The 12024-nt window shown below is 44.2% G+C and overlaps 1 protein-coding gene across 1 annotated transcript in view; it reads left to right on the top strand.

Annotated features, from left to right (window-relative positions):
* Positions 1-10727, top strand: part of gli2a (GLI family zinc finger 2a) — an 85961-nt gene extending 75234 nt beyond the window's left edge. The window contains exons 10-14 of the mRNA XM_080479064.1: positions 1892-2041; positions 3747-3911; positions 4903-5184; positions 6999-7362; positions 7529-10727. Coding sequence (XP_080335190.1) covers positions 1892-2041; positions 3747-3911; positions 4903-5184; positions 6999-7362; positions 7529-9801 — 3234 coding nt within the window. The 3' untranslated portion in view covers positions 9802-10727. The remainder of the gene's footprint in view (positions 1-1891; positions 2042-3746; positions 3912-4902; positions 5185-6998; positions 7363-7528) is intronic.
* The last annotated feature ends 1297 nt before the right edge of the window (positions 10728-12024 follow it).

The raw sequence follows: 12024 nt of genomic DNA, 5'->3' as shown, positions 1-12024 counted from the left end.
GGGGCAGGTGTGTGTTCCAAAGACGGGTCGGGACCGGCGCCGTGTCACTGCCGACATCAGCAAGCGGCGAGCAGAGTTGGTTCCAAGGTGATTTGATGGATAACGTGAAGCCAACACATTCCTGAAGTCTCACAGGACGGCCGTGGGGATTTCTTCAGGTTTCTGCTTCTATAAACTCTCAGAATTCAACCTGAGAAGTTTTGTTTTTGTCTTCAACAATTCCCCACATATCCCTGAGTACTTCTACAGTTACACACATGGTTTTCACTCCCAGTCAAACAGACACACATGAACTTGCATTGTCTTTTTTTTTTTTTTTTTCTACTATTTCCTTCGTTGTCTGTGGAAAACTGGGCCCTCTAATAAAAGATTGAAATCGCTTCCTTGGGATCCTAGACATCCAGACCTTGATAATAACATATACTAAACTGAATCTGATGATGTTTAAATAAACTACATTTCTGTAAATAGAAGTAATACTGACGACTAAACAACCTCAGTGATATTAACTCAACCTTAAGCATGAAGAGTTTTCTATTATCGATTACATTTCTGTCTCTTTAATGTGAGTGTGTGAACCGATTCATATCAGTCAACTACCTAAATGTGAGCACGCTCACTCACATGCACACACACATACGCACGCACGCACGCGTACGCACACGCACACACACACCTGTGGGTTTCTCCTGGCTTCTGCTTGACCAAAGTGATCCCACTTTAAAAGGCCCATAATTGTCGACTCACAGCTGCGAGGAACCTGAAAATAGAGACCTGTTCTCGGGTCACACACTTTCCATCCCTCCTCCTCCCCTCAAAATAGATCTCAGCAGAATCGCCGACCGCAGAGCTTTCTCGCTGGTGACGACGTGACCACCTTGTGGAGCGTTGTGGGCTGGGATGTCCTCAGGAAATGAAGTGGTTCCTACGAGTGTGTGAATATTTGCATGTGGTGTGTCTGTTGACAAGTGTGTGTGTGTGTGTGTGTGTGTGTGTGTGTGTGTGTGTGTGTGTGTGTGTGTGTGTGTGTGTGCAGGAACTGGAACTTTAATGACTTGTGTTGTGACTGATCACCTGAGCTTTTTATATTTTTGTTTTGGTCTAAATCTCTTTTATATTTTGGGATCGTTGAGCATAAAATGATCCGACATATGTATTGCACTTTTAAGTGTAATGAAGTAATTTCAGGTCAATACAAATAGTGGACATTCTTTATTTTTATTGTTGGAAGGGAGAAAAATACGCCAGTAAATCGCAAGAAGACTTAGTTAATTGATGCATTTAATTTTTTTCATCAGTTATTTCAAACGCACGTTACATGCAGTAAGACATAAATATACACGATGATACATGATGGATTATGTAATATTCTAAGTATTTCTTTCTCCAGCAGGTCAAATCTACAAACTCTTTAATTTTATTTTGACAAACATGCAGAAACTTGAAGTCATCGTAAAACTCAGATGCAGGTTTTAAGCATCACACAGGAAACGTTGCACATTTCTTGCTGACATCCTGACGCATTGAGACGGAGGTCGCTAAATCCTCTTCCTGCTCACTTTTTACCCGGATCAGAGGAAGCTCCTCCTGCGGAGAGATGTTCACACGAACACACACCCGGCCTGAACAAACACGGACGGTGGTTTTACAGGTTGTGTCTCACTGACGGAGACGCAATAACTGTCAGCCGTAATGGATGACGCCGTCGGCTGACACATTGAGTGACGGCGTGGACGTGAATGGGTGAAACACAGAGGATGTTCCAGTGGGAAAGAAAAGACTCAAATCTGCTGACTTGTATTTAGTGTCCCAAACGCTCGGTATCCTGTCTGCGGGTTTTTCCGTCTGGGATAAACGGTACATGTTCACCCAGATGATTTTCTCTCCGCAGCACATCAACAACGACCACATCCACGGCGAGAAGAAGGAGTTTGTGTGCCGTTGGGAGGAGTGTTCCCGGGAGCAGAAGCCCTTCAAGGCCCAGTACATGCTGGTGGTCCACATGAGGCGGCACACCGGGGAGAAACCCCATAAATGCACGGTGAGAAACATAATAATTTGCCATGAATATATTTTTTGATGCAGTGTAGAAGCAATGGGAGGATAAAACATTAACATTCTCTTACTACTACATTTAACTGATTATGATATATTTATTAAAGGGGTCATATTATACAGCTTTTAAACACTTTCACATGATCTCATTGGTCAAAAGAACATTGTATTCAAGGTTCATTGCCCCAAATCCAGCTTTCCCTTGATTTTCCTCCATTTGAATATTGGATCATAGGAGCTACATTCAGAATCTGCTGTGTCTGTGTGAGCTGAACTGGCTCCGCCCACACATGCCCATCTTGGGATCAGGAGGAAGTACTTCCTCTCGTGGTGCCATGTGCCAGAGCAGAGCTGCCTAATTGTGGGAGGAGTCAAAGGGAGGGCCTACCTTGATTGTGATTGGCTAAACCCCCGATGACACTATACAGGGTTTGATTTCTGATTGGCTGGTTGGAGCAACACACTTTTTAAAAACTGAAACAAGCCAGGGAGAGAGAGGACAGACTTTCTTCACTTCTTAGGCGTCATTCCAGGTATGGGGACGATTATTACTGTTGGAAACCATTAGAAAGTCAGTTTTGTATGATATGTCACCTTTAATGTAATGACAACAAATAAAAAGCTATAAAACATGTTATAAAGTAAAAGTATGAGTGTGAAAGGGAGAACACTTCTAATGAATAACTATAGACTGAGCATCACTTTAGAACAAACAAGTTTTTTTTTTCTCTATTTTGATACAATATTTGCAACGACGTCATGTGAAACATGAGGTTCAGATTGAAAGAAAAGGGAAAATGCTTGTGCGGTGTGAGTTTAGAATTAGAATGCGTCCCCAGTTTCATGCCCAAAGTCAAATAAGCGCCATGTTATTTGGCCACATTGGCAGCGAGAGCGTTTCAACCCATCAAGCTATCCCCTTTTTTACCAAAAGCAAAAAACAGACTTATAAATAGTTTGTGGGGATTTCTTTGTACTCACCACTAGTGATGTCTTCCATGTTGATAAGTCATGGATGCTTCACTGAAGCCTTCGTTTGCATCAACTTGCGAGCCTGTTTGCTGGGCTGCTTCAAAGCTCCCTCACTGGCTCTTGTGAATGCATTAAAACAGATGACTTGTGAAGGTTGAAAAAGCTGATTGACAGCGTGGGTGTGTAATTAAAATCTGCAGACAGGCAGGGGGCCGTGGATCCTTATTAGAGCATAGCCGCAGATTCCGCGCACAAATCCCACAAGCATCTTCTCATAACACGATAACTCCCCTTTAGTCTTGTGTGATAAGGGAGAATCTTTTGCTTTTTCATCTCATCTCGGAGCCGCTCTAATTTGATTCTCTTTCAATTTCAAAGCCAATTATGCTCACAATGACTTCTCAGAAGGAATCCCAAATTATAGCTTGTACAGTACAAGCGAATACAAAGGCTAAACACAGACTTCTTTTTGTCTCAACAAAGCACACCAGACAAAGAGCTCCACCACACCTCACACTTAGTTTAGATATTTTCACATAAAAGTGCTTTTTCTTTCCCCCCCAAACTGTCGTGGGGCTTTGCCTTTGTGTGGCACGCCGCAGTAGGTGGGCAGAGGTCCAGGAGCAGATTACATTTAAAAACTGAAACACACAGCTTTTCTGTCATTGCCATCACTCTCAGTCAGTCTCACTCACTCTCTCTGGGCCATCTCTCCACAGTTTGAGGGCTGCTCCAAAGCGTACTCTCGCCTGGAGAACCTCAAGACCCACCTCAGGTCGCACACTGGGGAGAAACCCTACGTCTGTGAGCATGAAGGCTGCAACAAGGCTTTCTCAAACGCCTCAGACAGGGCAAAGCATCAGAACCGGACACACTCCAACGAGGTATGTTCACCACAACTCACATGCTGCAGATGTCGTTTGAGCAACCAGCATCGCCGTTCCGGCTCAGAGGCGGGCAAACGTTTTGGCTCAGGGACCACACTTGACTTTTCAAATGTGACAGACGGGCCGGGTCAGCTCCAGATGCATACACAGCAAACATAAACATAAAAAAGGCATTACGGTGTTAATACTTATATCCACACTCATCACTCATCTAGGATCTGTGGGGGGCACTGTTTCATTTTATTTAACTTTTTTATTTCGAACATGCTCAGATTGAAATATGAAAATCAACAGTTCACACCAATCAACCAAAGTTAATTCACCAATCAAAGTAAATAAGTACAGCAGAAATATAGTCAGGTTGCATGTCTGAAAAGGAGTGGAAATAAGTACAACTTATTAAATCCCACCCCTTCTCCACTATAATATAGCACTATGAAGACTAATCATCTGTTGATAAGGTATAAATAGATTACACATGCATTTTTTTAAAATAATATAATAAAGCATAATATACAATGAATATAATAAAGTATAATCAGGATTATGGAAGGATATTATTTTAAAATATGACAAATAAATACAGATACATTTATTCTATCACATTAGACTTTAACTACAGCCTGATTACAGTATTTTATTTCTTTATTATTTTTGTAAATTTTATTTAGTAGCTATTTCTCTGTACATACGTATTTTTAAATGTTTTAGTTACTTTGCTGGTTGGGGGACCAGCAAAGTAAGCTTTTCATTGTAAAGTATAAATATCTATTTATCTGTAAATATGACAACTAACAGTTCCTGAGACAAAGGCATGTTGCTGTGAGTGATGTGGAGTCGTACCTCGTCCACTTTATTCACCACAGACACACATTAGTTGTGGCACTGAAGCTGCTCATGGATCGTTTGTAGTTTTTGTAGGCCTGCATGCGAGCGAGTGAGAACCCCTCTCCTCCGATATGAGAATTCTTTCAATCGATCTCGACAGAAACCGTACGTGTGCAAAATCCCGGGTTGTACCAAACGCTACACGGACCCGAGCTCTCTCAGGAAGCACGTCAAGACGGTCCACGGACCGGAAGCCCACGTCACCAAGAAACAGCGGGGCGACGCTCCGCCGAGGCAGCAGCCGCCCAAAGGCAACGGGGAGAACGAGGTGAACGCCAAGCACGGTACGAGAGGCGTGGACGGCAAGATCGAGGCCAATAGCACTTCTCGAGGAGTGGAGGACTGCCTGCAAGTCAAGTCTATCAAGACCGAGAACTCTGTGGTGGGTACCGATCACACTGAGCGCCGATGCTGGTATCCGCATGGCGTTTTCCCTTTTTACAAGAACAGTAAAAGACGGTTTCCCACTTTACTAACACGAGCTGAAGTGATGTTTCCTCCTAGTGCCTGCGTCCTTTCTAACTCACTCTTTGGTTGCCGCTTGACCTTGCTTCTTTCTTTCCCCTAAACCTTGCTATTGGACAGACTTCCCTGAGGTGAGCACGCGGTCTCGAGTTACGTCACCTGCATTCTTGCACGACCGCAACGTGTTATGTTGATCTGTGTTCATATGCTTTGCTATTTGTAAGATATCAACATACTGTTGCATGTTTTCTGCATGAATCGAAATGACGAATATAGACACATGCGAATGTCCTCCCAATACAAAACAAACAATCTCAATGCATTTAATGTGTTGAAAAGGTGAACTCTTGAAAGAGTGCCCAGTGAGCCAACCTCAAATTCAAAACAATGAAACCACGTTTCAGTCGGGTGTAAATCGAGTTCGACCTTTCAGCACTATGTTGTTGGTTTTTTTTTGTAAACATTACAAGATTAACATCTTCATTTTGTGAACTGTTGAAACTTGTCTGTACACGTTGCCTGATCTAATAAATGTTCCCATGCATTAAAAACAAAACAAGCAGAAAGCATACAATAGAATGTACTCATGCTTGCATCAACAAGAAAAATACCACACACTAGATTTAGAGCTCTTGCCGCCGTGAATATGGAGTATCGCTCATGTGTTTCATGTCAACGAAGTACAGGGAGTAGTTTAACAGATTCATGTAAAACACAATGTGATTTACAAGAATACAAAAACGTTCTCAGTGACAGATCATCCCCTATCTTTTTCAAAAAGCTCTGCCTCGGGAACCGTTTCCAAAAGACTTGCTCCCAAAACACAATGAAAGTTTAATGTTTTCACTCGATGTCGTTCCCAGGTAAACGGGCTCTAAGTCAGAGAGCCCAGACCGTCGTCCAACTGAGATCCTGTGAAATGAGCTCAGAGAGAAATTCTAATCAAACACTGAAGCTGGAGCGAATCTCGACACACAAACAGTTTAAAGTTAATCCCAATTATTTGTCTGAATGAGAGGTTCATGAGATCTTGAATCCAGTGCTCACTTTCTTTTTTTCCAGCAGCACTATGAATCCTTAATGACCATGTTCCATAGAGACATAAAATCTAGAACTTGGAGGGCTAACAGGTTCGCCACATTGTGTGTTTCTGCTTGAGGCTTAGAGGCATGAATTCATGCAGGAAACTGGAATATCTGTAAAACTTAAGGAGTGTTCATGCACACTCTACGTCCAAAAAGTCACTGTGACAGAAAGCCTAACCACTGATCTGTGTCTTGTAACTGTGAAATTAATATTCAGAGCCCGGGACTGTAGCATGGATGCTGCACAAATAGTGCAAGCATCAAGCTGAGATCTTTTCTTTGGGTCAGCGAGAAATACAGTCACCACGGAATTGTTGCTGACAGAACCGATCAATTATCTACTCTTTTCCCTTAAATAAATCATACTCCTAATTAATTAATGACATTATAGAACTGTAGGCCTACATTAGTTTTTACAAAACAACACCACAATCAGAATTTTTTAACTGTGGAGTTTATTTAATATGAAAGAGTTCTGCAACACACTGATTCGACTTCCATGTTTTGTGATGATTTATAATTTGAAATGTTGTTTTATATTTGTTTCGATTCAGCTTCTCATCTACTCATTAAAGTATGTGTTTTGCAGAATACAATTGACGGACTTCTCTTTTAATCCAACTTGATTTCTGCTGTCCTCCTCCAGACGTATCAGTCCAGTCCTGGCGGCCACTCGTCATGCAGCAGCGAGCCGTCGCCCCTCAGTGCCAACAACAACGACAGTGGGGTAGAAATGGCCATGCACAGTGGGGGCAGCTTTGGGGACCTCAGCACGCAGGACGAGTGCCCCATGGTGGACTCCACTGTTCCCACCGGGGGGCATCACGCCGGGGTGGGGCTTCAGTTGAGGAAAGCTGCAGGTCACGGTGGCGCCGTTACCATCAAGATTGAAAACATCAAAAAGGAAAGGCTGAAGACAGTGAGGGACTCCTGCCTGTGGGGTAACTCTGCACCGCAGCCACCGCAGGGCCAACGCAACAGCATGAAGCTGCCGCCCATACCTGCAGTCGGTAGGTGCATCAGGTTAAGGAAGATGTTTAGAGTGTTCTGACGCCATGACGAAGGCACAATGTATAAGTGGTCAAACAAAAGATTTCCATATTCAGAATGTTTTGCTTTTAATCATTAGAAAAATGTCTCATCTATTGATGCCGTCATGTTGCTTTTGTCTCCCAGGTTCCCTGCTAGAGAATGCTAACATGGGTGGTACGTACCCCGGCCAGCGCATAGATCTGTCCTCATGTGACGTGACGCTGCTGAACCAGCTGAATGAGCGACGCGACAGCACCACCAGCACCATGAGCTCCGCCTACACATTGAGTCGACGCTCCTCGGGCATTTCACCCTGCTACTCCAGCCGCCGCTCCAGTGAGGCATCGCAGTTTGGTACCAACCGCCACAACAACATCAGCTCAGCGGACTCCTATGACCCGATCTCCACGGATCTGTCTCGTCGCTCCAGTGAGGCCAGCCATTGTGGAGGCGGTGGTGTCGGTGGAGGAGGAGGTCTTCCAAGTATTCTCAGTCTGACACCGGCTCAGCATTATCGGCTCAAGGCAAAGTACGCTGCTGCCATAGGGGGCGCTCCGCCGACTCCACTCCCTAACATGGACAGAATGAGCTTGAGGACACGCATGGCGCTTTACAGTGACTCCCAGGAGGGCTTATTGCACCAGTTCCATCAGCAGCCACTAGGAGGTGTGCCAAGGCGGTGCAGTGATACTGTCTATGGCACGCAAAGCATGATGCCCCATGAGGTACCCACCAGCCTTCCTCGCCGTGCCAGTGATCCGGTGCGCCGTCCCTCATTGGACCCTCTATCCTTTTCAAGGGTTCAGCGATATAACAGCATGAGCAGCATGAACCCAATGAATGCTCCTTCAGCGGCAGACCGCCATCACATGCTGGCTAAACAGGGCTACACTCGCTCTGATGGAAGCTTACAACGCTACCCATTTGCCCCCAGACCACCTAGTATTTCTGAGAATGTTGCCATGGAGAACATGGCAGTGGATGGAATGATGGGTGTGGGGGAGCCAAGTGGGGAGGATGATATAGTGCTTCCAGATGACATGGTACAGTACCTCAGGTCACAGAATTCTGGCTCCTCGGGTCCCAACGTAGGGCAGGTTGACTATATTTCCAACAATCAGACTCAGGGCTACCATCCAGCCATGGCCCCTCCGGTATCTTTCCACATGCACAGGAGGATGGCAATGGTAGACGCCACCATGGGCCAGTCAGGGCAGGATATGCAGCCGAGTGGCTCCCAGCAGCCTTTCCCAGCACCACCGGACAGCATTAGCAAGAATAACATGCCAGTGCAATGGAATGAGGTGAGCTCAGGGACAGTGGACTCCACAGCCAAGCTCTCCAAACAGCAGCACCATCCTCTTCGAGGGAACCTTGCTGTTGTTCCTCAGAGGCACAACTTTGGGTCTTTTCCGGCACAGGACCAGGGCCCAAGCAACAACCAGCAGATTGGGGCTATGAGTCAGAACATTTCTATACAGTGCTATGCAAACCACAACAGCCGAACAAATATCTCCCTTCAGCAGCACCAGCTTCAAAAGCAGTGCAACAGCATGACCTTTAGTGAGCAAATGAGTCCTCAGCAAGGATTTGGCCAAGAGGTCGTCCCAAATTCTATGTCTGGGAGCACGAGCATGAGACCCACCCGCAACAATATGGCTGATGCAGAATTGCAAAGTTATAGAGCAAGGACACAGGTTGATGGGTTTCCTCATGTGAGCCAATTGGATCAGCAGCAAAATTACAATGTTCTCTCTCAGCAGCAGCACAATATTCCAATTGGAGGCAGAGGAATGTTACAACCCAGGCCTCCCCCGGAGCCCAAGTCCAATGCCAGACAACACACTGGCATGTCACAGCAGAGCCGAGTACCCAAACTGTCAGACGTGAACCCCAGCCTTGGCAATGACACATCTGAAGCAAGCCCAAAGAGACCCAATGGGGCAGTGGCCCACAACAGCAACTCCGCAAATCAGAACTCCTCTGTGTTCTACACAGATCAGATTCATACGTTGGAGCCTTCTTCTGTCAACTTTGATGAACCCATGTCGCCTCGTACCAGCCAGGCTCCCGCCACCAACAACTCTGGAACAGCTAACCTGGCCTCACCAGGAGTGAACCAGGTCTCCAGCAGCACAGTGGACTCCTCCACTGGAGGGGCAGCGGGTGCAGAACAAGTCCAGATTGACTTTGACACCATGCTGGATGATGGAGACCACTCCAGTCTGATGTCCGGCACCCTAAGTCCTGGTCTTCTACAGAGCCTCTCCCAGAGTTCCTCGCGTCTCACCACACCCCGCAACTCCGTCACCCTTGCGTCCGTACCGGCAGGGATTGGCAACATGGCCATCGGTGACATGAACTCCATGCTCACAGCCTTGGCTGAGGAAAGCAAATTCCTCAACATGTTGAGCTGAGAGCAACTGAACACCTCATCGTCCCTCCATTCTTGCCACGTCCATCAGGAATAAATGGGCGACACAAGAAAGCACTGATTGTAAAATGCAAAACTGACTATTTCATGTACTTTTTCCTCATTGTCCATGGTGATTTTGTAATATATTTCCTTCGAATCATTATATGTTACAAAAGACAATAGAAATATAGCTTAGGTTTAAGGACCATTTTCTATCAACATTTGTTAAAAAGCCATACTTTTTAGCTACCAATATATGATAACCCAGGGTATGTAAATTCATTATTGCCATTCAGTATTTGTAATAGGCCTTTTACAAAGCGGTGCACTGATAGCAGTTCACATAGTGCCTTGCTGTGGACATCAAGTTGACCAGGGAATGGATATGACATGTATTTATCGGATTATTTTCCTCATGAAAACCATTATATATGTAGATTATACTGAATGGTACTCACTCTAAAATATGCCATGGCTTGTGAGCCTTAAAATAGGTCTGTTGAAGGCTCATTTGCAAATGATCACTTTCACCTAATTAAAATAAATAAATAAATAAAACCTGTTAATTTTTATTTTCATAACAATAACTTTCATTTTGAGCAATAGAACACTTTAGACACATGTTGACCTTTGCTCTTATGAAAGCTTGTGACCTTTTGAGAAGAAGGGATTTTTGGTAAACTCTGAAAGCAAACTTTTAAAAGCTTGAGTTATTTTATTGGTTTAACAGCTCAAAATCTGTGTGTAAAGTTGTAAAGTAAATACATTGTTTAAAAAAAAGGGTTTCCCGTGTCTCAAAGCTGATCATTTTAAGAACCACATGTGCTTGTATCCATGCAGACATGCTCTTGTGTATGTGCACAAAGTAAAAAAAAAAAAAAAGAAGTCAGTATCTGAGTTGTGTTGCCACGTTCCTGTAGGCCAAAACCTGCAGTGATGAAAAGTACAAGGGATTATATACCTGTTAAATCCTAATACAACCTGTTGTGCTGCCGTGGACAACGTCTTTTACTGTACATACACACAAAATGTACACAAATGTTAAGAAAGACGAATAACTGTAAGCAGCAACCACAATTACAGTAAATAATCCATGATTTTACAGCAAATCCGGGCATACGATCTTTGATCTCTTTCTGTTTTCTATTCCTTTCTGTTTGAAAATCCCCGTGGGATAGAAACCACATTTCAATTTAAAACCAACGTGAGAGCAGTCTCAATTTAGCAACTACTTCTCCACTGCATGTCTTTACTCCTGCATTTAACATGAAACTCTTCTCCTTAAGTCCTTAAGGGGAATAACCCAAGCCACAAACTATGCATGAAAAAATGTACGCATGTCTACTGTAAACATTAATCCTTTAGATTTGCACCTAGTGCAGGTATGTCACAACACAGGAAATAAGAGAAAGGAGTTATACTGTCGTAATCTGTGTTTTACATGCACCCATTCAGGAAAGGCTTTTTAAATTTAGTGAATATGCAAGGTTTTCATGAAAGTTTCATACAATTATAAGCAATTATTCCAATTAATAGGAAATCTGCCGTTCTCAAAATTAGGCATTTGGCAGCCCGTGGGTGTACAGCGTTTAGATTCACAGATATTATGTGCCTCGTTGATCGTGGTCTGAGCTTTTGGGGAAGGAGAGAAAAAAATCTGATTTCCTGCTTTGCCCATTGGATCAGAGACGCTAACTCTCCGTGGCCCCATCTCACAAGGGTAAATGATTGAAAAGGACAAGGATATGCCTCTGTTGTTCATCCTTCCAGTCATACAAACCCCCGTGTGTCTGTTGAGGAGCATTCTCTGAAAGAATATACAAGTACCTCTGTGTGTTCTCGGCAGAGATCGAGCCCTAATTATCACATTCATATATCCTCCCTCGCTGCATCCCATATCTCCCCTGGGCTCCGGATGAACTGCAGGGTCCGGGAAGGGACGCACAGACTCAGAAAACGAAATCCTGTTTTGGACGGGATTGGACAAACCAAGTCTGCAACTTCCTCAGTTTTATTATGTTTGTTGCCTTTCTAAATGTCTGTGTGTCTGCTACCATCCACTCTTACTATGCTTGGTGTGTGTGTGTGTGTTGGGGGGGTGGGGGGGTGGGGGTCTGCATGTGTGTGTTTGTGTACATAATTTTTGTACATTTCAAATAAACTATCATTTTTTTCGGTATAAAAATCTCTGTTGGGTCATCTTTGAAGCCTCATGGTCTGTGGT

This window comes from Lipophrys pholis, assembly GCF_963383615.2.
Source record: "Lipophrys pholis genome assembly, chromosome: 13".
NCBI classification, from domain to species: Eukaryota; Metazoa; Chordata; class Actinopteri; order Blenniiformes; family Blenniidae; genus Lipophrys; species Lipophrys pholis.
This window is presented reverse-complemented; position numbering and strand designations above follow the sequence as displayed.